The sequence below is a fragment of the Trachemys scripta genome, chromosome 1 (assembly GCF_013100865.1).
Source record: "Trachemys scripta elegans isolate TJP31775 chromosome 1, CAS_Tse_1.0, whole genome shotgun sequence".
Classification (NCBI taxonomy): Eukaryota; Metazoa; Chordata; order Testudines; family Emydidae; genus Trachemys; species Trachemys scripta.
In genome coordinates, this window is record NC_048298.1 from 240,620,104 (window position 1) to 240,642,043 (window position 21,940).

The following is a 21,940-nucleotide window of genomic DNA, read 5'->3' on the forward strand; positions in this document are numbered from 1 at the left end:
AATGGACACACTTTGCAGGGACGTGTGTCTCGCCGAGGCACTTCACACAACATGAGTGTCCATCGGACCTAGGTATAGAGTCCTGACAGGAAGCACATTTCTTGAATCCTGAAGCCCCTGGCATTATTACACTAGGAATGCCGGGGAGTGTCTCAGCAGGAGACAAAGGAAGAAAAAAGGTGGGGTTTTTTTGGTTAACAACAAGGTAATTTTCTATAACACCCCCTGGGTCAGAAGCACCTACTCTGAGAAGAACCTATGTAAAGATGGCATCTTCTTGATCAACAGATCTGCTCCTTTCATTTTACCTGCTGCCTTTAATAACAAAGTAGATTGTACTCCTTTTTATTTCTGTTAAACTTGTAGAGCAAACAAAATGGCGAATAAGTCAAGTACTTTATTCTACCTTGTGCACCAAAAATAGAATTACTATGTTCCAACAACACTAACGCTAACCCACTGAAGGCTATGGAGTGGCATCTGTGCTGAGGGCTTGATTTGGCTTGCAGACCCTTTAATAGTGGTTAAGATTTAAAAGACAGAAAGAATGAGCCCAGCTTGACTGCAGGGATACATCAATGCTGCAATAAAAGACCACGGCTGGCCTTGGTCATTTGACTCAGGCTCACGGGACTTGGGCTGCAGGGCTAAAAATTGCAACGTAAACATTCATGCTCAGGCTGGAGCCTGGGCTCTGAGACCGCACAAGGAAGGAGGGTCTCGGAGCCTGAGCTTCAGCCCAAGCCCCACCCCCAGCCTGAATCTCTACACATGTGTCAGCAACTTAGGTGTTACCCTGAATTTGAGGGGTGTGTACCCCAGAATATTATCAAGCCAACTGCAACCATGTTATGTGCATTCAGCCACTATTAATTAATAAAAGAACACCACGAAGTGAAGGGTTATTGGAAAGCAGGCTTTTAGAGGCAAAGTCAAAACTTGCTGGCAGTTTCTGTTAATCAGAATGGGAGGAGGAGAAAGAAAAGTAAACAAATGAGACTGAAAACCTTGGTGGTTGGAAGACCTTAAATCTGGGCCCCTCTGATATTAAAGGTTTATTGGAAGTTAGGAGAAATGATAGCTCATAGTGACCCCCTGCTGGGTTATGTGTTTTGTAAAAATTAGTTATAAAAAAACAAAATAATAGAGTGTAATTTGGAGCAGTCCTCTGAAGCCATCCTGAAAGACTTTTTCCTGACACCTTTTCTCCCCCCCCCCAGCAGTTGAGCAACTAGTCACTGCAAACCTGCTGTTAATTACTCACTATCGTTCCAGATGCTAGGTAAGTATCTGGGATGTTCTAAAACTATTGCTTAACTCTGTGTGTGCTTAAATCCAATAAACTGAAGTTTTAGATCGAGCACGCTTACTTGCAGTAATCTTTTATCAGACAAAATTGCTGTGTTCCCATTGATTTATTCCTGATACCGCCTGGAGTGAAAGAGTTAAGTTACTTGTGCTGGGGGGGTCTGAAAATCCTAGGTAACAGAGGCATCCATTTTATGAAAATATTTGCCCTTCTGTATATGAATGTATTAATACAATTCAAACTGAAAGCTAGTTAAGAGATTTAATTTTATCATGTACAGAATGCATTAAAAATTTACCATCACCCTTGTAGTTTAAAGGGGGGGGGAAGGAGAGTGGCCTTTGGCGGAGGAAAAAAGAAATCTTAAGATGATTTGGGAAAAATTAAAAAAGCAGAAACACCTAGTCACTGAAACTAACAAAAACGGGAGAAACTGCATATAAATTACTCCCCAGTTTTCTTTTGCTCAGGAAACAAATATAGGCAAGACCTACCTCTAAGTTTCTCTCTGAATTCAAAAAGAATCCTTTGCCAGTGCACTTGCTTGGAATCCGCAATTAAAAGCTTTCATAGTACAGGGCAACTGCACCTGTATTCCCCTCAATAGTTCAGCAAGGGCAACAACTCTTGGCTGCCAGCTCCCCAGCTGTTGCCTCTTTTGGGTCTCTCTCCCTTCTGACCAAGATATTCCCAGGCTGAACAGTTGCCTTTCCTTTACTGTGTCATTCCCAGTCAGGTTGTCCTAGGACACCTGCTTCTTTTCCCTTCAGAGATGGGTAGCAGAGTGTTTGCTACAAATGCAAGTTACCACACAACTCTTTGTAAGCAAGCATACTTTATAAGGAACAAAGCATTACAGAGAAAACATAACAACAACTAAAGTACTTACACGGCATGTTAATAAGTTTACTAGAGTTCATCCCAACTCTGACATGGGCTCTGGCAAGTGCAGTCTTTTAATTTCATTGGGTGACCCCAGGTATTGTTTTATGTGAAGGGGTAAATAACACTTCCTTATTCACTTTTTCCACACACTGTGATTTTATAGACCTCTATCATATCCCCCTCCCCTTCCTCATCTCTTTTCCAAGATGAACAGTCATTTCCCAGTCTTTTTAATTTCTCCTAATATGGAAGCTGTTCCATATCCTTAATCATTTTTGTTGCCCTTCTCTGTACTTTTTTCCAATTCTAATGTATCTTTTTTGAGATGGGGCAACCAGAACAGCAGATAATATTCAAGGTGTGGGCGTACCATGGTTTTATATAGTGGCATTGTGATATTTACTGTCTTATCTATTCCTTTCCTTATAATTCCTAACATGAGAAATAAGAAGCCTGAATTTATTAGTATCTTAGATCACTCAGATACACCTCTACCCCGATATAACACGAATTCGGATATAATGCGGTAAAGCAGTGCTCCCAGGGGGAGGAGGGCGCGCTCTGGCAGATCAAAGCAAGTTCGATAGAACGCTGTTTCACCTATAACGCAGTAAGATTTTTTTGGCTCCCGAGAACAGCGTTATATCGGGGTAGAGGTGTACTATGGAGATGTTCATACACTACAGACAAGATCAGAGTTAAGACAGATGGATAGAGCCCTAAGCCCTCCACTCTCTCACGAGAGAGAAGCAGATCTTACAGCCCTCTTCTTTCCCATCTTCACTGCCAGTCAAAGAAAGATATAAGGGATAATTACAAACCTACATCCCATTCCTATATGCATAAGGCAGCTTGCCTAAACTAGCCAAAAATATTGTAAAAGAAAAGGATATACAAAAACCCACCCTTCAATACAAATTTAAATGGCAAATTGCTGTAGTTGCTTTTTCCCCTTGGGAGAAAAAAAAAGTTACAAAAGTTACATTTACCACTGAAGCAAACAGACTGCACCTATCTCTAGCACAGAGATGATGGAAACACCAGGCCTCGCTAAGTAAGTGACTGGGATTCACCTGCCCTGACTACACTCACACACTGAAGCCCCAGGTGAATACAATATTTAAACAAATCCAAATAAGCAACACAAAAGGGGATTGAGAAGTAGACCCTTTCTACCCTGTACTGACCCAGAAAAAACACACACAAAACATGGCTCCTGGAGTTGATGTGCTTTTGTATAGTCCCCAGCAGAATGGAGCCCGTATCCTGATAGGCTTTGTCTTCTCTGCTAAAAAAAAGTGCATATTTCACCTCAGGGTAACTAATGTGCCTGAGCTATCCCCATGGTTAAAACACAGTGAAGACATTTTAGTTTTACCACAAGGTAAGCTTGCCAAGGTCAACCCTATACCCTTGCCTGAAGTTGGGGTTGACTAGCTGACCACATGGCGAAACTAAAGCACCTTATCATCACTGTGTTATTACCTCAGGGATAGCATATGTATGTTAGTTACCCTGAGGTAAAACACACACACCTTTCTTATCAGTGAAGACCAGGCTATAGAAGCCTCTTCTACAATACAAATCAGCTGGTCAAAATATTTAGACCGAATTTTTTTTTTTTTACCTTCAATTTCAACCAAGTTTTGGACTTTTCATTGAAAATTCTAAACTTTTTGTTTTGCTTTTCAAAAATTTGAAATAAAAATTTCAAATGGAAATGGAACATTTCGTTTTGTTTTAGTTTTTGTTGAAAAACAAACTTCTCATAAAAAAGTAAACATTATTAATGAAAAATTGTTTTGTTCTAAGTTTTTCACAGAAATAAAATTGGATTTTTTGACCAGCTCTATAAATAAAGAGAACCTCCCACTTGTCAGCACACTGGGATTGTGGGGGCACAGGGCATGGTGTCTTTTCACTAATATAGCATCTATACATCATCAAATAATTTTTAAAAATAAACAGAAGAGGAGTCACAGTTTCAATGCAGAAATCCCAAAAAGTCACTCTCTTTCTCCATCACATTCAGGATACTTTAACCTTCTGATTTAAGTGTTTCTTGAATCTACTGTTTTGTAAATTCCACGTTTAGATATCAAGATCTCTGAAAAACCTAGCAATCCAACTTTTTGTTACCGTCACTGATTAGCCCAGCATTTCGCTTCACCAAAATGTTCTGTATTGTACATGCAGCTTCTGGCATTAGACTGAAACATTAACTTTAGTGTGTTGACATATGACAGCAATAACTGTGTAATAGATTAAATATCTCTCTACACAGACAGGAACAAATACTCTTTTTTAAACTTTTCACTAAGATATGAAACAAGCAAGAATATTGCTTCAACTAGAATAGGAAGTTTATATTTATTTATTATATTGAATAGCAACTCCTCCAATGTGTGAGTACACATTTGCTTACTGATATTGTTCTTGGCAAAAAGTTTTCAAACCTGGGTGCCTAAAGCGAGTTGAAGCTTACTCATTTCAATGATTATTTTTGATCATTTCCATTTTGGTGGTGAATCTGTTAAAAAAAGGGGGGGGGGAGAAGAGGAGGTTGGGGACAACATTTTCTAACACAGGTGCCTAAAGTTAGGAGCCTAAATATGGAGTTAGGTGCTTAACTTTAGACACCTGCATTAGAAAATGTTGGCCTTTGTTTTTACAGATTTACCATCAAAATGAAAGTGATCAAAATAACCACCTGGATGCATGAGCTTCAAGCCTCACTCCGAGTTTCTGATGGTGAAAATACAACTTAGGGCTTGTCTATATGGCAAGCTAGCAGCAAGTCAAAGGATGAATCCACAGTGTACAAGTTTGCCTCCCATTTGAAAGGGGAGTACATCCAAGTGTACTTCGTAACTGTTACTGTGTGGTAGCAGAGTCCATACAGTGAGTTAATGTGCAGCGGTCTAGCGCGCTGTAGATTCTCACCATGGCTTGCCATGCACCAACTTGCCACGTAGACAAGCCCTAAGATCTATGACCCTCACAACAAAGGTTAGGCAACTGCTAGTTTTAACTTTTCTCTTTAAATTATAGTTACTCACATTTAGCGACCAACAGATCTTTACTACCAGTCATAACAAAAAGAAATCATTTATAGAAAGTTCATTTGAAGGCAGTTTTGATTCACTTATAGCCAGTAATTCTACTAAAGACGTTGTTTTCAAACTATATTTTAATGGCTCCATTAAGACTATTACACAATAACCCCACTGAAAAATATTCATTTAGCCGCACAAAAGCTGCAAACTTGGTTTATAAAATTCAGTAACAAAGATGTAGAGCAAAATACTAGAGTATACATTACCTTAGCATTCTCAAGTAGTACGTCATCTCTACCTAAACCAGGTCCTATGACAACTGAATGCAGTCGCGGCAACCACTTTTCCACTTCATGAACAGCATTAGGACTGTCACTAAGTAGAGAAAACAAGTACAAAGCATTTACTTTCAACACAATCAAATCTGAAATCTAGGGTCTCCCATGTACATCTGAGTTAGCCAAACATTACTGCTATCATGCAGGTTTTTGCCCCCTAGTGAAATAAACAGATTTTTGTTTTGTTGAAAGTTTGTTTGTTTTCCATCTTACTTGGGAGAGGAGACTTGGGAACAATTTTGGGCCTGAGCCTGAGGGCTCTCTGAGGAGTTAACACAGGCCCCAGTCTTGCAATTAGATCTGTGCAGAGATTCTGATCCCACAAGGAATCCTGTTCACTTGAACAGGATGCCACATAGATCCACCCTCATGGATCTACTTGCACAATCAATGCCTTAATTAGGAATTCTAGAGAGCAGGATCTGTATGCCCAAACGCCCAGCTATTTCATTAGTTAAAAGGACTGGTGTTCTCTGTTCTATATAGAGCACAGACTCCCCTCAAATCACTACCTAAAACTGTAAATAAACCACCTTTGAAAAATAGATTTGTGGTAAATGATGCGTCTATTTATCCTTCACCTTTCCAAAGGTAAGGTTCACTTACTGACATTGCTGTATGCCTCTACTGTAAAAAAAAAAAAAAAAAAAAAGTCAAACAAGTGGAGTTCTACAAAATTCTGATTTGAGTTTTAAACTATGCCAGTATGGGGAACTTGGCAAACTACAGTATAAAGGTAAGTGCCATTGGAGAAATAATAGATTCCCATTAGATTAGTACACAAGGCCTTGTGTATACTAGAAAAATGCAGTTGTTTAATGAAACTGATTTAACAGTTGAGCTAGTTCAATTTGTGCAAACCCCAATACAGCTGTATCAATACATTACCAAGGCCTGGTCTATACTACCCGCCTGAATCGGCGGGTAGAAATCGACCTCTCGGAGATCGATTTATCGCGTTCCGTCGGGACGCGACAATCGATCCCCGAATCGGCGCTCTAACTCCACCAGCGGAGGTGGTAGTAAGCGCCGCCGACAAAAAGCGGCAGAAGTCGATTTTGCCGCCGTCCTCACAACGGGGTAAGTCGGCTGTAATACGTCGAATTCAGCTACGCTATTCACGTAGCTGAATTTGCGTATCTTAAATCGACTCCCCGCTGTAGTGTAGATGTACCCCAACTTAAGAAAGGGTTAAACAGGTTTAAATACAGCTAGGATTATGGGTTGGCACTGGTTTAAGTAGACTGATTTTTACATCTATTTAGTTAAGAGAGTGCATCTTTCTATATTGGAAAAAGCCTTAGAGATGGAAGAGACCTTAGACCTAATCATTCTCCCTATAGAATTGTTCCCTACGATACACGCTGTATTTCCCACAGGAATATGAAGGTTACTTACCTGTAACAGTTCTTTCAGAGAGACTCTGCATATTCACGCTACTGGAGATGTGCCAGTGGATACACCTCAGGAAAACCTGCTCAGAGCAATGCCAAATGAGAGCATCATGTACCCCACCACCACTCCCCTCTGCGTTCCGGAACATTCCAAGGCTGAGGCTATGAAAGGGGGCTTGACGCCTTCTGCCACCTCTGTTCCCTCCACTTCCTCTTCAGACTCAGGGATATTCTGAGAAAGAGGAGAAGGTGGGCAGGGAGTGTGACAATGCAGAGTCCATCTCAAAGAATTCTCATTACAGGTAATTAATTTTCATTTCTTCTTTTAGTATCCTTTGGATATTCCCACTCATGAGGTAGTTTGATAAGCAGCACCTCCTGTAAGGAAGGTATGATTTGGGGTCCTAACTGATTAGGGATCAAAGTAACACTCTTCCAAATTGCACATTCCATTGAGATGCTAAGTCTAGGGAGTAGTGTTTTGTAAGTGTACAGAGCTCCAAGTTGCAGCTTGACAAATCTTCGCAATTTGAACATGTCTAAGGCGTGCTACGAAGGCTGCCATTGCTCTAGTAGAGTGTAATCTAACCCCCCCGGGGGATGGAATGGATACTAGTTCATAGCGCTCCTGCTTGCACTGCCTAACCCAATTACACAGCGTGCCCCATACAGTTATCAGCATATGAAATGAAGACACTGTTAAGACACTAAGGTCTGGTCTATACTACCCGCCTGAATCGGCGGGTAGAAATCGACCTCTCGGGGATCGATTTATCGCGTCCCATTGGGACGCGACAATCGATCCCCAAATCGGCGCTCTAACTCCACCAGCGGAGGTGGTAGTAAGCGCCGCCGACAAAAAGCGGCAGAAGTCGATTTTGCCGCCGTCCTCACAACGGGGTAAGTCGGCTGCAATATGTCGAATTCAGCTACGCTATTCACGTAGCTGAATTTGCGTATCTTAAATCGACTCCCCGCTGTAGTGTAGATGTACCCTAAGCCTTTTAGCATCCAAAGTATGCAGCTCTGTCTTGTCTACATGAGTACGAGGTCTAGGAAAAAGACACTGGATAATTAATTGTTTGATTAAGGTGAAAGTCACACACCACCCTGGGAAGAAAACTAGGATTAGAGCAATGCACCACTGTATCCTCTGGACGACAGTGAATGAAGGATACACCAGGCAAGCATCTAATCCACTCATTTGTCTAGCTGATGTCACGGCTATGACAAAAGCCATTTTGATAGACAAGTAGAACAAAGAACACTCTGCCATGGCCTCAAAGGAAGTCTGAGTAAGGACTAATTGGAGATCCCAGGATGGGGACTGAAACTTTTATGCATGGATACATACTGACAAGTCCTTTCATAAATTCCTTAAATGTATTATGTGTAAAGACTGATTTATCTACCAACACATTACGGACAGCTATAGCTGTTAGGTGAACTTTCAAAAGGAGAATATAGACAATCCCGAATGATTTAATTAAAGAATTCAAGAATAGATTCAATTGCCGCTACTGATGGATACATGTACATATAAAAAATGGAAACTAGGACAGATTACAAAGGATGAATATAGGCAAACAACACAGGAATGCAGGAGCAAGATTAGAAAGGCAAAGGCACAAAATGAGCTCAAACTAGCTACAGGAATAAAGGGAAACAAGACGACTTTTTAGCAATACATTAGAAGCAAGAGGAAGACCAAAGACAGGGTAGGCCCACTGCTTAGTGAAGAGGGAGAAACAGTAACAGGAAACTTGGAAATGGCAGACATGCTTAATGACTTCTTTGTTTCGGTCTTCACCGAGAAGTCTGAAGGAATGCCTAACATAGTGAATGCTAATGGGAAGGGGGTAGGTTTAGCAGATAAAATAAAAAAGCACAAGTTAAAAATCACTTAGAAAAGTTAGATGCCTGCAAGTCACCAGGGCCTGATGAAATGCATCCTAGAATACTCAAGGAGCTAATAGAGGAAGTATCTGAGCCTCTAGCTATTATCTTTGGAAAATCATGGGAGACTGGAGAGATTCCAGAAGACTGGAAAAGTGCAAATATAGTGCCCATCTATAAAAAGGGAAATAAAAACAACCCAGAAAACTACAGACCAGTTAGTTTAACTTCTGTGCCAGGGAAGATAATGGAGCAAGTAATTAAGGAAATCATCTGCAAACACTTGGAAGGTGGTAAGGTGATAGGGAACAGCCAGCATGGATTTGTGAAGAACAAATCATGTCAAACCAATCTGATAGCTTTCTTTGATAGGATAACGAGCCTTGTGGATAAGGGTGAAGCTGTGGATGTGGTATACCTAGACTTTAGTAAGGCATTTGATACGGTCTCGCATGATTTTTATCGATAAACTAGGCAAATACAATTTAGATGGGGCTACTATAAGGTGGGTGCATAACTGGCTAGATAACTGTACTCAGAGAGTTGTTATTAATGGTTCCCAATCCTGCTGGAAAGGCATAACGAGTGGGGTACCGCAGGGATCTGTTTTGGGACCGGCTCTGTTCAATATCTTCATCAACGACTTAGATATTGGCATAGAAAGTACGCTTATTAAGTTTGCGGATGATACCAAACTGGGAGGGATTGCAACTGCTTTGGAGGATAGGGTCATAATTCAAAATGATCTGGACAAATTGGAGAAATGGTCTGAGGTAAACAGGATGAAGTTTAACAAAGACAAATGCAAAGTGCTCCACTTAGGAAGAAAAAATCAGTTTCACACATACAGAATGGGAAGAGACTGTCTAGGAAGGAGTACGGCAGAAAGGGATCTAGGGATTATAGTAGACCACAAGCTAAATATGAGTCAATAGTGTGATGCTGTTGCAAAAAAACAAAACAAAACAAATAAAAACGCAAACATGATTCTGGGATGTATTAACAGATGTGTTGTGAACAAGACACGAGAAGTCATTCTTCCACTCTACTCTGCGCTGGTTAGGCCTCAGCTGGAGTATTGTGTCCAGTTCTGAGCACCGCATTTCAAAAAAGATGTGGAGAAATTGGAAAGGGTCCAGAGAAGAGCAACAAGAATGATTAAAGGTCTTGAGAACATGACCTATGAAGGAAGGCTGAAAGAATTGGGTTTGTTTAGTTTGGAAAAGAGAAGACAGAGGGGACATGATAGCAGTTTTCAGGTATTTAAAAGGGTGTCATAAGGAGGAGGGAGAAAACTTGTTCACCTTAGCCTCTAAGGATAGAACAAGAAGCAATGGGTTTAAACTGCAGCAAGAGAGGTCTAGGTTGGACATTAGGAAAAAGTTTCTAACTGTCAGGGTGGTTAAACACTGGAATAAATTGCCTAGGGAGGTTGTGGAATCTCCATCTCTGGAGATATTTAAGAGTAGGTTAGATAAATGTCTATCAGGGATGGTCTAGACAGTATTTGGTCCTGCCATGCGGGCAGGGGACTGGACTCTGACCTCTCGAGGTCCCTTCCAGTCCTAGAATCTATGTATCTTGCTTGCCCATTTCACAAACTTATTCCACTTGAGATAACACCTTCTAGTAAACTGCTTTCTAGAGTTAATCAATGCTTGAGACACTTCTGACATGCAAGATTTCCCAAGGTACATTAGAGTCCTATAGGCTATGCAGTCAGGTGCAATAATAGGGGGTCAGGAGGTAACTCAACAGAAGGGCAAAATTTAATAAGTCTTTGGTCACAAGGAGAGGCCTATATACACTCTTGGAGAGCTGGAGAAGGTCTGAGAACCACTGTTGCCTTGCCCATGCTAGGGCAATCAACATTACTTTGGCTCTGTCTTATTTTATCTTCTTTATCACCTTTGGAGGAGAGGGAAGGGGAAAAGGTATAAGGCAGACCTTCTCCCTAGTCCAGTAGAAAGGCATCCAATACGGATAGACAGTCTCTCCCCCTTCTTGAGCAAAGCCTCTGACACTTTGCATTTTGTCTGGTTACAAATAAATGTATGTCTGAGAACCCAACAGGGTGAAGATCTCATCTATCACTGATATTTTTAACAACCAGTCATGAAGTTGCATTACATCTCTGCTTTTTTGATCCACCAGTCTGCTATCCTTGCTTACTAGGTGAAGAGCTATGGGATAAATAATCACACAGCACAACTGCTTCCTTGCGCTGTTGTAGAGAAAGAATTCCCCCATTTGCTCACATAATACACTGCCACTGTGTGGTTTATGAAGACTTACACTACCTTGTTCTGGTTGTAAGGTAGAAAAGATTTGAGATCCAAATGGATTGCCCTCATTTCCAGATTACTTATACTTTGTCTCTTTACTTGAGAATTCTAATGATTGTGAATTGTTAATATGTTAAAATGCACTCCCCATCTGTGGTTGGAGACATCCTAGGTGGATGGCTGAAAGGGGAAAGCTGAAAGCCACCCCTCTTAGAATGTTGCAATGTTGAGTTTCCTTTGATCTTTGGGAAGCACTTTGGCAAAATACTGTATGCTCATTTTCTCCCTTAAGTGGTACTAATAGTGTAATTTCCCTGCCTGAATTTGCCATTCTAACATTGAGCAAAGGAGATGAAAATGCTTTTCTGCCAATTGCATCCATTTTCTTTTCCTCTCGGTCAGAAGGAGTAGAATGTAACTGTCCTCCTCTGGATCTTTATACTGACACTACTACCACATGAGAATTAGAGGTAGTTTGTATATGAAAGAACGAGAACCTTCATACAGTAATTGGTACAATATGCCGGGGGGGGGGGGGGGTTTCAGTATAGCCTGCCATAATAGAGAAGTCCAAACTGCCTGTACATCTGTCTAAAATTGGAAGGGTAATCTTAGTTATAGACTGAGAACCCAGAACGCTGAATATAGCCTGGGAATATTCTTGGTCTGTGATTGATGGGAGAGATCAAAAGTCGTGGAATGTAATGCATCCTCACCTGGGGAGAATGCTGAAGCAACCCCAAGATTTTCATCCATTCCTCATCAAGATCTGGCTCCAAATCCTGACATTCAAATTGAGCAGCAGGTGCTGCTTCCTCCTCTGATAATGCATCATGAACTATGGTGGGAGAATGCTCCCTAACACCAGGCAAAGATGATGGATCCAGGAGTCTCTGATCCGCGGAGTGATAGTTTTCTGAACCGTATTAGGAAAGGAGTTTCTACCTTGATTAGAATGTGAAACATTCCTATACTGCCTAGGAAAGGGCTAATAAGGCCATCAAGACAAGGGCAGGATCTCCCAGTCATGCAGTAACCAAACTCAGGCTAAGAGGGTGTGTTCTGTAAGCGTTATATTTAGGAGATGTAATCTTTCTAATAAGAAAGAAACATAGGCGGTATATTGGTATGCTTAGCATGTTTCAAAACTTCTTCAGACGGCAGCTCTACCCTCGCATCTGATCTTAGCTTGAACGCTGGAGAAACTACAGGACCTGTTATATGTAAAACTCAGGAAGGGCAAAATAACTTTATTGGGGAATCCCAGAGGCATTTTAAAGGAAAAAGTGTCCAGGGATATCTACAACAATAGAATACTGGACTGGATGGACCTTTGGTCTGACCCAGTATGGCCATTCTTATGTTCTTAAGATGGCTCTTAACATGAGATTTAGCCCATGGCAGATTTTTGTTTTATTTAAGATTCGCAGTCCTTGAATTCGAATCTGAGGATTCCCCTGAATTAGATTTGGCCCTGCTTATCGAAGCCTTCTTACTCTGTGGAGTTCACCTTAGAATTGAGTTAGATGGATCTGAAGGTTTCTCCTGTGGTTTGCCTCTGAATTCAGAGGCTAGCAAAAGGATCCTCTGAGCGCTTTGAGGTAGATCCAATGGTCTGGAATCAGTTCCCACTGAAGTCTTGAATTCTGATCCTGCGACAGAGATTGGAACCTTTGACATAGTGCTCTCAATCTCCTTAGACCTCAAGGTAACAAGAGCAATGCTCTTATTGTTATGTACAGACCCTTTAAATGCGTCAGATCTAGGAGTTTTTGCAACCAGAGATTTTTGCACTAATGAGGCCTGCAGCATGATCTGGCATGCCCTGTGAGCCCCGCAGTTAAATGTGCCGCAAATTAATCAGCTTGAAGAAGAGGGACCCTCTCTGAGGCACAACAGGCATCTGGTATGGGTGTCTGACGCTAAGAAGACTGTTGGACAACAGGAACACCTCTTGAAGACTGGTCTTGTTTTCAGATCTGGTGGTTGGAACCAAAATAGGAATTAACAAGCCTATCCTAAGAAATAAAAACCTTTACAGAAAATTAAAAAGAACCAGCTAATTAACCATCCTTAAAACTAAAACTGGCTAAATAAAAGGCACTGAATTCACTAGTGAAGGACCCAGATCAGATGGGTCTGGAAAAGTCGAGGTCTGGCTGCTGCTGGAAGGAACTGAGGCAGCAGAGGTGCCAGCCCACCCTGCTTTTTATAGCCTCACTCTCAGAATACTCATGGGCACAGAGGGCAGGGGTTGGAGGGGCACTTCAGCACTCCAACAAGCACTGCTATAAGAAAGTGCAACCATCTGGGCTGCGCTCACCAGCTCATCCCCATGAGTGGGAAGATGCAAAGACACATGAAGAATGTACACTATTCAGATCCTGTTTGGGTGGCTGTGAAGAGAGGGAAAAGGGGGCAGCAAGTTTCCCTACTTGCTGGTGGAAGGGAAAGCAACAGAATAATGGCGGAAGGAATTTAGCTCCTCCCTCTCAGTAAGTGTACTCTGATACCAAAAGCTGGTATATTTTAAAACCAATTGAAATTACAAAAAGTAATTCATTGTGTGTGCTCTTTCCACCTCTTTTAAAGGGGTCAAGTTAGCACCTGGACATTAAGCTATTAGTAACTATCCTGACTTTTGAATGTTAAGTCTCATACTTAATGGTCACTGACATTTGCTCGTTACTGAAACCTTTGAAAAATTGTAATTAGAGACTAATGAGCTCAAACTGTTACATGTTTTAGGCATACACCACACCCTGCTTGGAATGAGTACCACTGTTCATTGTTCTAACATGGCAAAGTTATGATCTACTTGTATCTTTTTCTCGGCTGTTTAAGCATTACAGTTCAGTTATGGCCACTCTTCTCCCTCTTCCCGGTCTATTAACAGAAAAATCAAACCATTCAACTAGTGATATTATCCAGTAGTAATACTTCACACTTCCATAGTGCTTAATGGCTTGTATACATGGGGAAGCTGTACAGAATAACCATTGCAAACTCTAATCAGTCGCAGAATAGCTTTCCCTGCAACAGCTGTTCTGGTCTAGGGCTTCTGGGGATTGGGAGCAGTTTGCCCTGGGACCCCAAAACCTGAGTGGTGCTGCAACCCTGTATGCCATTTCACAATGCCACTCACTAGAATTTGACACTGTGGCTTGTCTGTCATGATGGAGGGCCAAATCTGAGTGGTGCTGCAACCCTGCGGGATGGGAGCCACAACTGCAGGGTGAGAGAAGGGCAAGCTCACCCTCCACACTGTCTCTTCCTGGGCCTCCCTGAGTAGAATTTTTTTTTTTTTGGAAGGGTGTGAGTGGGGCCTCAGTTTCAGATTTTGCCCCAGGCTCCCAAAAACCTCTGGGCAGCCCTGTTCTGGTCAACAAGCCCTAATATTTTCCATGCACTTCACTAACATGCTAGTTAATCATCACAATACTCCTTGGAGTTAGGTAAGAGGTAGTAAGACACTATGGAAGGATGACTTGGTTTTGCTTTTTTTTTTTTTTTTTTTTTAAATAGCATTAGCAAAACTACATTGTAACAAAGGAATGAGCAGCAAACCCTTCATACATTAAGCAAGAAAAGTGTTGCAAGATACTATTACTTGGAAAATCTTGAATTTGTAACACTTGTACAAAAGCTTCATGTTTACAGATAACAGCCATCCTAGGTGTTTTAGAAGCATCAGTTATAACGGTTGGTCATAACACTTGGGAGCAAACATTTAGCTTAGGTCTGTCAGAACGAGTGCACTAACAATGATTTCTTCAAGTGTGAGGCAGGAGTCAAAAGCATTTGCACCTACAGGAGCTCAACCAGTTCTCTTAAACCCATTCCATGATGCAGTGCCTCATTTGGAAGTTAGCCAAAAGCCCCTCTGACTAACAAGAGCTGCTTCAGGAATCCCAGAATGCACTAGTACGAGCTCCCAAAAGGCACTTTGTGCTGACACTCCAAAAGGGTTCTGTCAAAAATAGGGCTGCTGTGCAGAAGTGATGAACCACTGCATAAGTAAATGAGACAAACCCTCATTTGATAAAAATCTGTGTCCCTGCCATAGTTTCCTTGCTTAGTGTACTGATACCCAATTTCTAATTAAAGTCTGTCTCCTTTAAACCACAAAGAACAGTAATAAATCAGACTCTAAATAAATATTTTTTGTCTTCTCTCTAATCTGATATAGAAACTATAGGAAAAACATTAAAGGCAAGTAGAAATGTACTACTGGAAGTCTTGAGCTTATAAAGCTTTATTGAAAAATTTTTCATTTTTACATGCAATCAAGTATGTGAAAAGCCTCCAGTAACCCAAATTCTAATAAAGGTGCCATTTCTGGAAGAAAAAGAAAGTAATGTGGGCCACTGTTTTATTCATTTATTAAATAACATTTAAGTTGTAGAATGCAGAAGAGAAAAGTAATGTTACAAGATTTTACTCCATGCTAAAAGAGAAGCTTTGTAAAGCATGGCTTTAAAATGAATTTGGTTAGGAAAGGCCAAATGCATTTAATACGTAAAAGAGGTTTGTTAAATTTAGGCTAATAGCTGAATCCAAGTCATCAGTAGTTGCATGACTATGTCACTTTTTGGACAATTCATGAAAATAATCTCATAAGAGAAAATTCAGTTTTTTTTCCTTTTCAAGCTTGAAAGTTTTGTTTGTGCAGCCCAATCAATGATACACACTCCTCGAGACAACCATTTCTTGAGAAATACAAAGTCCAATGTCGAGCCAATCCTGCTTATTTAGCCCTTGGTGGTAATATTTAGCATTTCTGTACTACTTTTTATCTTTAAAGCATTTTACAAACAAACATTAACTTTCATGTAACACTTCTTTGTGTTCTTTCTTGATGTGAAATTGCAAAGCAGACTGTCAGGAAGGCCCAGAGATTAGGAGCAACAATAATGATGATACCACAAGATCACTGACATAAAGAGATGCTGAAAAATGATTGCTGGGTTGTTGTTTTTTTAAATAAGGGAATCAGAACAAGTACTGCCTAGGCCTGGTCTACACTAGGAGGTTATGTCGAATTTAGCAGTGTTAAATCGAATTAACCCTGCACCCGTCCACACAATGAAGCTATTTAGTTCGACATAGAAGTCTCTTAAATTCGATTTCTGTACTCCTCCCCAACGAGGGGAGTAGCGCTAAATTGGACATGGCCATGTCAAATTAGGGTAGGTGTGGATGGAAATGGACGCTAATAGCTCCAGGAGCTATCCCATAGTGCACCACTCTGTTGACGCTCTGGACAGCAGTCCGAGCTCGGATGTTCTGACCAGCCACACAGGAAAAGCCCCAGGAAAATCTGAATTCCTTTTCCTGTCTGGGCAGTTTGAATCTCATTTCCTGTTTGGACATTGTGGCGAGCTCAGCAGCACTGGCAACGATGCAGAGTTCTCCAGCAGAGGTGACCATGCAATCTCAGAATAGAAAGAGGGCCCCAACATGGACTGATCGGGAAGTCTTGTATCTGATCGCTGTGTGGGGCGATGAGTCCGTGCTTTCGGAGCTGCGATCGAAAAGACGGAATGCAAAGATCAAAGAGAAGATCTCAAAAGCCATGACAGAGAGAGGATACAGCCGGGATGCAATGCAGTGCTGCGTGAAAATCAAGGAGCTGAGACAAGCGTACCAGAAGACTAAAGTGGCAAACAGAGGCTCCGGATCCCAGCCCCAGACATGCTGTTTCTACGAGGCATTGCATTCCATTCTAGGTGTGGCCGCCACCACTACCCCACCACTGACCATGGACTCTGAAGATGGGATATTGTCGATGGCCGCTTCCTCGGAGATGTTAGCGGATGGGGAAGATGAGGAAGGTGAGGAGGAGGACGACGAGGCAGTCGACAGCGCTTACAACGCTGATTTCCCAGACAGCCAGGATCTCTTCATCACCCTCACAGAGATCCCCTACCAACCGTCCCCAGGCGTTAACCCAGACCCTGAATCAGGGAAAGGATCAGTCGGTAAGTGTTTTAAACATGTAAACATTTATTTTGAACAGAACAGGAATATTAACAATGGTTTTTCATGATTTGTTTGCCCTAGGCGCTTAACGTTTTAGTCCTTGCCAGTGCAGCTACTGGAAAATAAGGTCTATATGTCCGGGGATAGAGCTGAAATCCTCATGGGATATCTCCACGAAGCTCTCCTGGAGGTAATTGGAAAGCCTTTGCATGAGGTTCCTGGGAAGAGCGGCCTTATTGCGTCCTCCGTGGTAGGAAACTTTTCCTCGCCAGGCTATCATCAAGTACTCTGGGATCATTGCCTTGCAGAGCATGGCGGCATACAGCCCTGGTTTTTGCTGGCTTTCATGCAGCATGTGTTCTTTCTCGGTCTCAGAAATTCTCAGCAGAGTGATGTCGCTCATGGTGACCTGCTTAGAATTAGGGGAATGTTACTATTTGGACTGCTTGCCTGTTCCTTTACAGAACTGTCACGGGCGGTTTACAGCCACGCGGTGGAGGCAGGAGAGGGGCGGAGTTCACGCTTGCCGGATTGCCGGCAGCAGGAATTGGCCAACGATAGGAGCATTGCTTTGAACGTGAAAGGAGGGCACTGCTATAATTTAAGTTTTAAGCAGCCAAAAGTCTACGGCTTACCATGTCAGCCTGCTACCCGAATTCCGCTGTCCTGCCCCGCTTGTCTGATCTGTACTGCAAGACGCCAGGCACTGAATGCGAAGGCCGAAAATTCGACCTTGTCTTGAGTGCGCATGTGATAGGTGCTGTGCATGGTCTTGTTCACAGAGAAAGACTACGTTCATTGTTCACAAAAAATTCTTTGTGAGGAATTCACTCCCTTTTTCCCATCCCACAGCTGCAAATGTCTCCCGACCTACCCTGGCATCCCCGTCGCAGAGGCTGGCGCAGATTAGGCGGAGAAAGAAAAGGACACGGGACGACATGTTCTCAGAACTTATGGGCTGCTCCCGAGCCGATGCGGCCCAGCAGACCCAGTGGAGGGAGAACATGTCGCAATACCAGCGAGCACACAGCAAACGGGAGGAGAGGTGGCGGCAGGAAGACCAGCAGGCGACTCAAACACTGTTTGGACTAATGAGGGAGCAAACGGACACGCTCCGGCGCCTTGTGGATGTTCTGCAGGACCGGAGGCAGGAGGACAGAGCCTCGCTGCAGTCTCTCTCTAACCGCCCTCCCCCACCACAAACTCCCATACCCCCCTCACCCAAAGTCCCAAGAAGGAGGGGCAGCAAGGGCCGTAAAAACTGTCACTCCACCCCTGCAGACTGCTCAAGTACCAGAAGGCTCTCATTCCCAAAAATTTGGTAAGTCCTTTCCTTCCCGCCTCACCCAAGCCCCCGTCCGAGTTTCATTCCCTAACTGTGTAGTTGCTAATAAAAGATACGTTTCTGTTAATTACTGTCCCCTAAAAGAACATGATGGAAAAAGTGTGTTTGAAGGGGGGGAAGGGGGTTGGTAATTGGAGAGGACAGTCACCTTTACCAGGGTAAAGACACGGGGGCAGGTTCAGCAGAAGGTCACACACACATTGCAATCACCAGGCACCCTGGTCAGTCTGGGAGGTGGTTTTCATGTTGGGGGGGGGAGGAAGGGGGGGAATGTGACTTTGTGGCGGGGGAGGGCGGATAGAGATCTTATGCAGCGGTCCTTATCCTGGATCACAGAGCCACGCAGCAGGGGATCTGTAACCGTCCTCCCCCGCCACAAAGTCACATAGCCCCCACACACAGAGTCCCAAAAAGGAGGGGTGGCAGGCTCCGTTGAAACAACCAGTCCACCACTGCAGACCGCTCTAGGAGTAGGAGCCTTTCGTTCCTCGAGTTTAGAAGCGTCCTTTCCATCACTACGCCCGCTCCCCACCACAGTCTGCGTCCCAGTTTCAACACTTTACTGCGAAATCTGCAATAAAGAAAATGGTGTTCATTAACAAAGTTCCATTTATTTTATTTTTAAACGTGTGTTGGAAGGGGAGGGACAGGGTGAACGGGATATGTAGCTGGAGAGGATAGTCAACATAAGTGGGTAAAGAAACGGGGGCAGGTTCAGCTTCTCTTTAAACAAACTTAATAGTCAGAGGTTACCCTGCTCACTGAGGAACCTAGCTTTCAAAGCCTCCTGGATGCACAGTGCATCCCGCTGGGCTCTTCTAATTGCACGGCTGTCTGGCTGGGCGTAATCAGCAGCCAGGCTATTCGCCTCAACCCCCCAGCCCGCCATAAAGGTCTCCCCCTTGCTCTCACAGAGATTGTGGAGCACACAGCAAGCTGCAATAACAATGGGGATAATGGTTTTGCTGAGATCAGAGTCAGTAAGCTTCTCTATCTCCCCTTGAGACGTCCAAAAGCACACTCCCCCCACCATTCTGCACTTGCTCAGCTGGTAGTTGAAGAGTTCTTTTTCAGTGTCCAGGGCGCCTGTATAGGGCTTCATGAGCCAGGGCATTAGCAGGTAGGCTGGGTCCCTGAGGATCACTATAGGCATCTCCACATCCCCAACAGTTATTTTCTGGTCCGGGAAGTAAATACCTCCTGCAGCCGTCTAAACAGACCAGAGTTCCTGAAAACACGAGCTTCATGAACCTTGCCCGGCCATCCTACGTTGATGTTGGTAAAACGTCCCCTATGGTTCACCAGTGTTTGCAGCACCATTGAAAAGTAGCCCTTTCGGTTAATGTACTGGCTGGCCTGGGGGTCTGGTCCCAGGATAGGGATGTGAGTTCCATCTATAGCCCCAACGCAGTTTGGGAATTCCATCACGGCGAAGCCATCTATGATCACCTGCATGTTTCCAAGGGTCACTACCTTTGACAGCAGTAGCTCAACGATTGCATTGGCTACTTGTATCACAGCAACTCCCACAATAGATTTGCCGACGCCAAAGTGATTCGTGACTGACCGGTAGCTGTCTGGCATTGCAAGCTTCCAGAGGCCTATGGGCACTCGCTTCTGGGCAGTCAGGGCTGCTCGCATCCGGGTATCCTTGCGCTTCAGGGCAGGGGACAGCAATTCACCAAGTTCCAGGAAAGTTCCCTTCCGCATACGAAAGTTTCGCAGCCACTGTGATTCATCCCAGACCTGCAGCACTATGCGGTCCCACCAGTCCGTGCTTGTTTCCTGGGCCCAGAATCACCGTTCCTCAGCATCATGACCCTTTGCCACCACGATGTTCACAGCGCGGGGTCCCGTGCTTTCTGACAGGTCTGTGCCACTCTCAGACTTCATGTCCTCACCGCGCTGCCGTAGCCTCCTCGCCTGATTTCTCAGCATCTGCCTCTGGAAAAGGTGGATGATAAGGTGCGAGGTGTTGACAACGGTCATAACTGCAAAGATGGTCGCAGCGGGCTCCATGCTCACAGTGCTGTGGCGTCCGCACTGCCACTCACCAGAAAAGTGCGCGAACTGATTGCCCGCCGGCGCTTTCAGGGAGGGAGGGCGGGAGTGACGGTTGGATGATGGCAGTTACCCAAAACCACCCTCTACACATTTTTTTCCCCAGCAGGCATTGGGGGCTCAACCCAGAATTCCAATGGGCAGCGGGGACTGCGGGATAGCTGCCCGCAGTGCACCGCTTCCAATGTCGACGATTGCCCCGTTCGTGTGGACTCACACAGTCGAATTACTGTCTTTAGTGTGGATACACACGTTCGACTTTGTAATATCGATTCCACATATTCGATTTAAGTACAATCGAACTACTCTAGTAGTGTAGACATACCCCTAGAGTAGCATCAAGCCCACTTCATTTCAGGATATCTCTGGTGTTCAGAACACCTATGATTGACAGTGAAAGAGTTATGGATTGCTTATATTGCATAGCAGTTCTGAATACATAAATTATAAAATTGCCATCTTATAGTCTACACCACACACACACACTACAGATGTAACACTGTTATTGTAACCAATATGGGATAATTATCCAACATGTAACCTTGTTTCACTGAAGATACAATCTTGCAGGATTCTCAACCAAAGTAAAAACTAGACATTCTCAACCCTTACTGGTCACTGTGTTGACCCCCTAAGTCACTGGTTCTCAACCAAGGATACGTGGACCTCTGGGGGTATATTAACTCATCTAGATATCTGCCTAGTTTTACAAAAGGCTATATAAAAAGCACTAGCGAACTCAGTACAAACTAAGTTCATATAGACAACAACTTGTTTATGCTGCTCTATATACTATCTCAGCGGTTCTCAAAACTGTGGGTCACAAGTTTGTCTTTATGGGGTGGTCGGGCTGGCCTTAGACTTGCTGAGGCCTAGAGCAGAAAACTGAAGCCCAAGCCCCGCCACCCAGGATTGAATCCAAAGCCTGAGCAATTTAGCTTCATGGGGCCCCATGTAGCATGGGGGCCCAGGCAATTGCCCTGCTTGCCACCTCCTAACGCCCACCCTGAGAGTAGGAATAGACTCAATGTGAAGAAAAACTTAGTTGTTGCTGTTGCTTCACTGTCTCCCAGAATGACAAGGCTGACAAGTGAAAAACAGGCTCAAGTATCACACAGAAATATAAGTACAATATTTATATTCCAATTGATTTGTTTTATAATTATATAATAAAAGTGATAAAGTAAGCAATTTTTCAGTAACCGTGTGGCTGTGACACTTGTATTTTCATCTCTGATTTTGTAAGCCAGCTGTTTTTAAGTGAGGTCAAACTTGGGGTGTGCAAGACAAATCAAACTCCTGAAAAGGGTACAGTAGTCTGGAAAGGTTACACTAGCCTAAGCTCCCAGAGAAGACGACTATTCAAAATGATCAACACAATCAAAAATG

At 43.3% G+C, this 21,940-nt stretch overlaps 1 protein-coding gene across 7 annotated transcripts in view; it reads right to left on the minus strand.

The window, feature by feature from the left end:
• The window catches only part of NAXD (NAD(P)HX dehydratase), an 87,632-nt gene that overhangs the window by 41,344 nt on the left and 24,348 nt on the right, over window positions 1-21,940 (minus strand). For all 7 annotated transcript variants that reach the window (XR_004644042.1, XM_034758167.1, XM_034758166.1 and 4 more), the window contains exon 6: window positions 5,517-5,625. Coding sequence is in view for 6 of the 7 variants with exons in the window: in XM_034758167.1 (XP_034614058.1) it covers window positions 5,517-5,625 (109 nt within the window). In the remaining variant the exon portion in view is untranslated. The remainder of the gene's footprint in view (window positions 1-5,516; window positions 5,626-21,940) is intronic.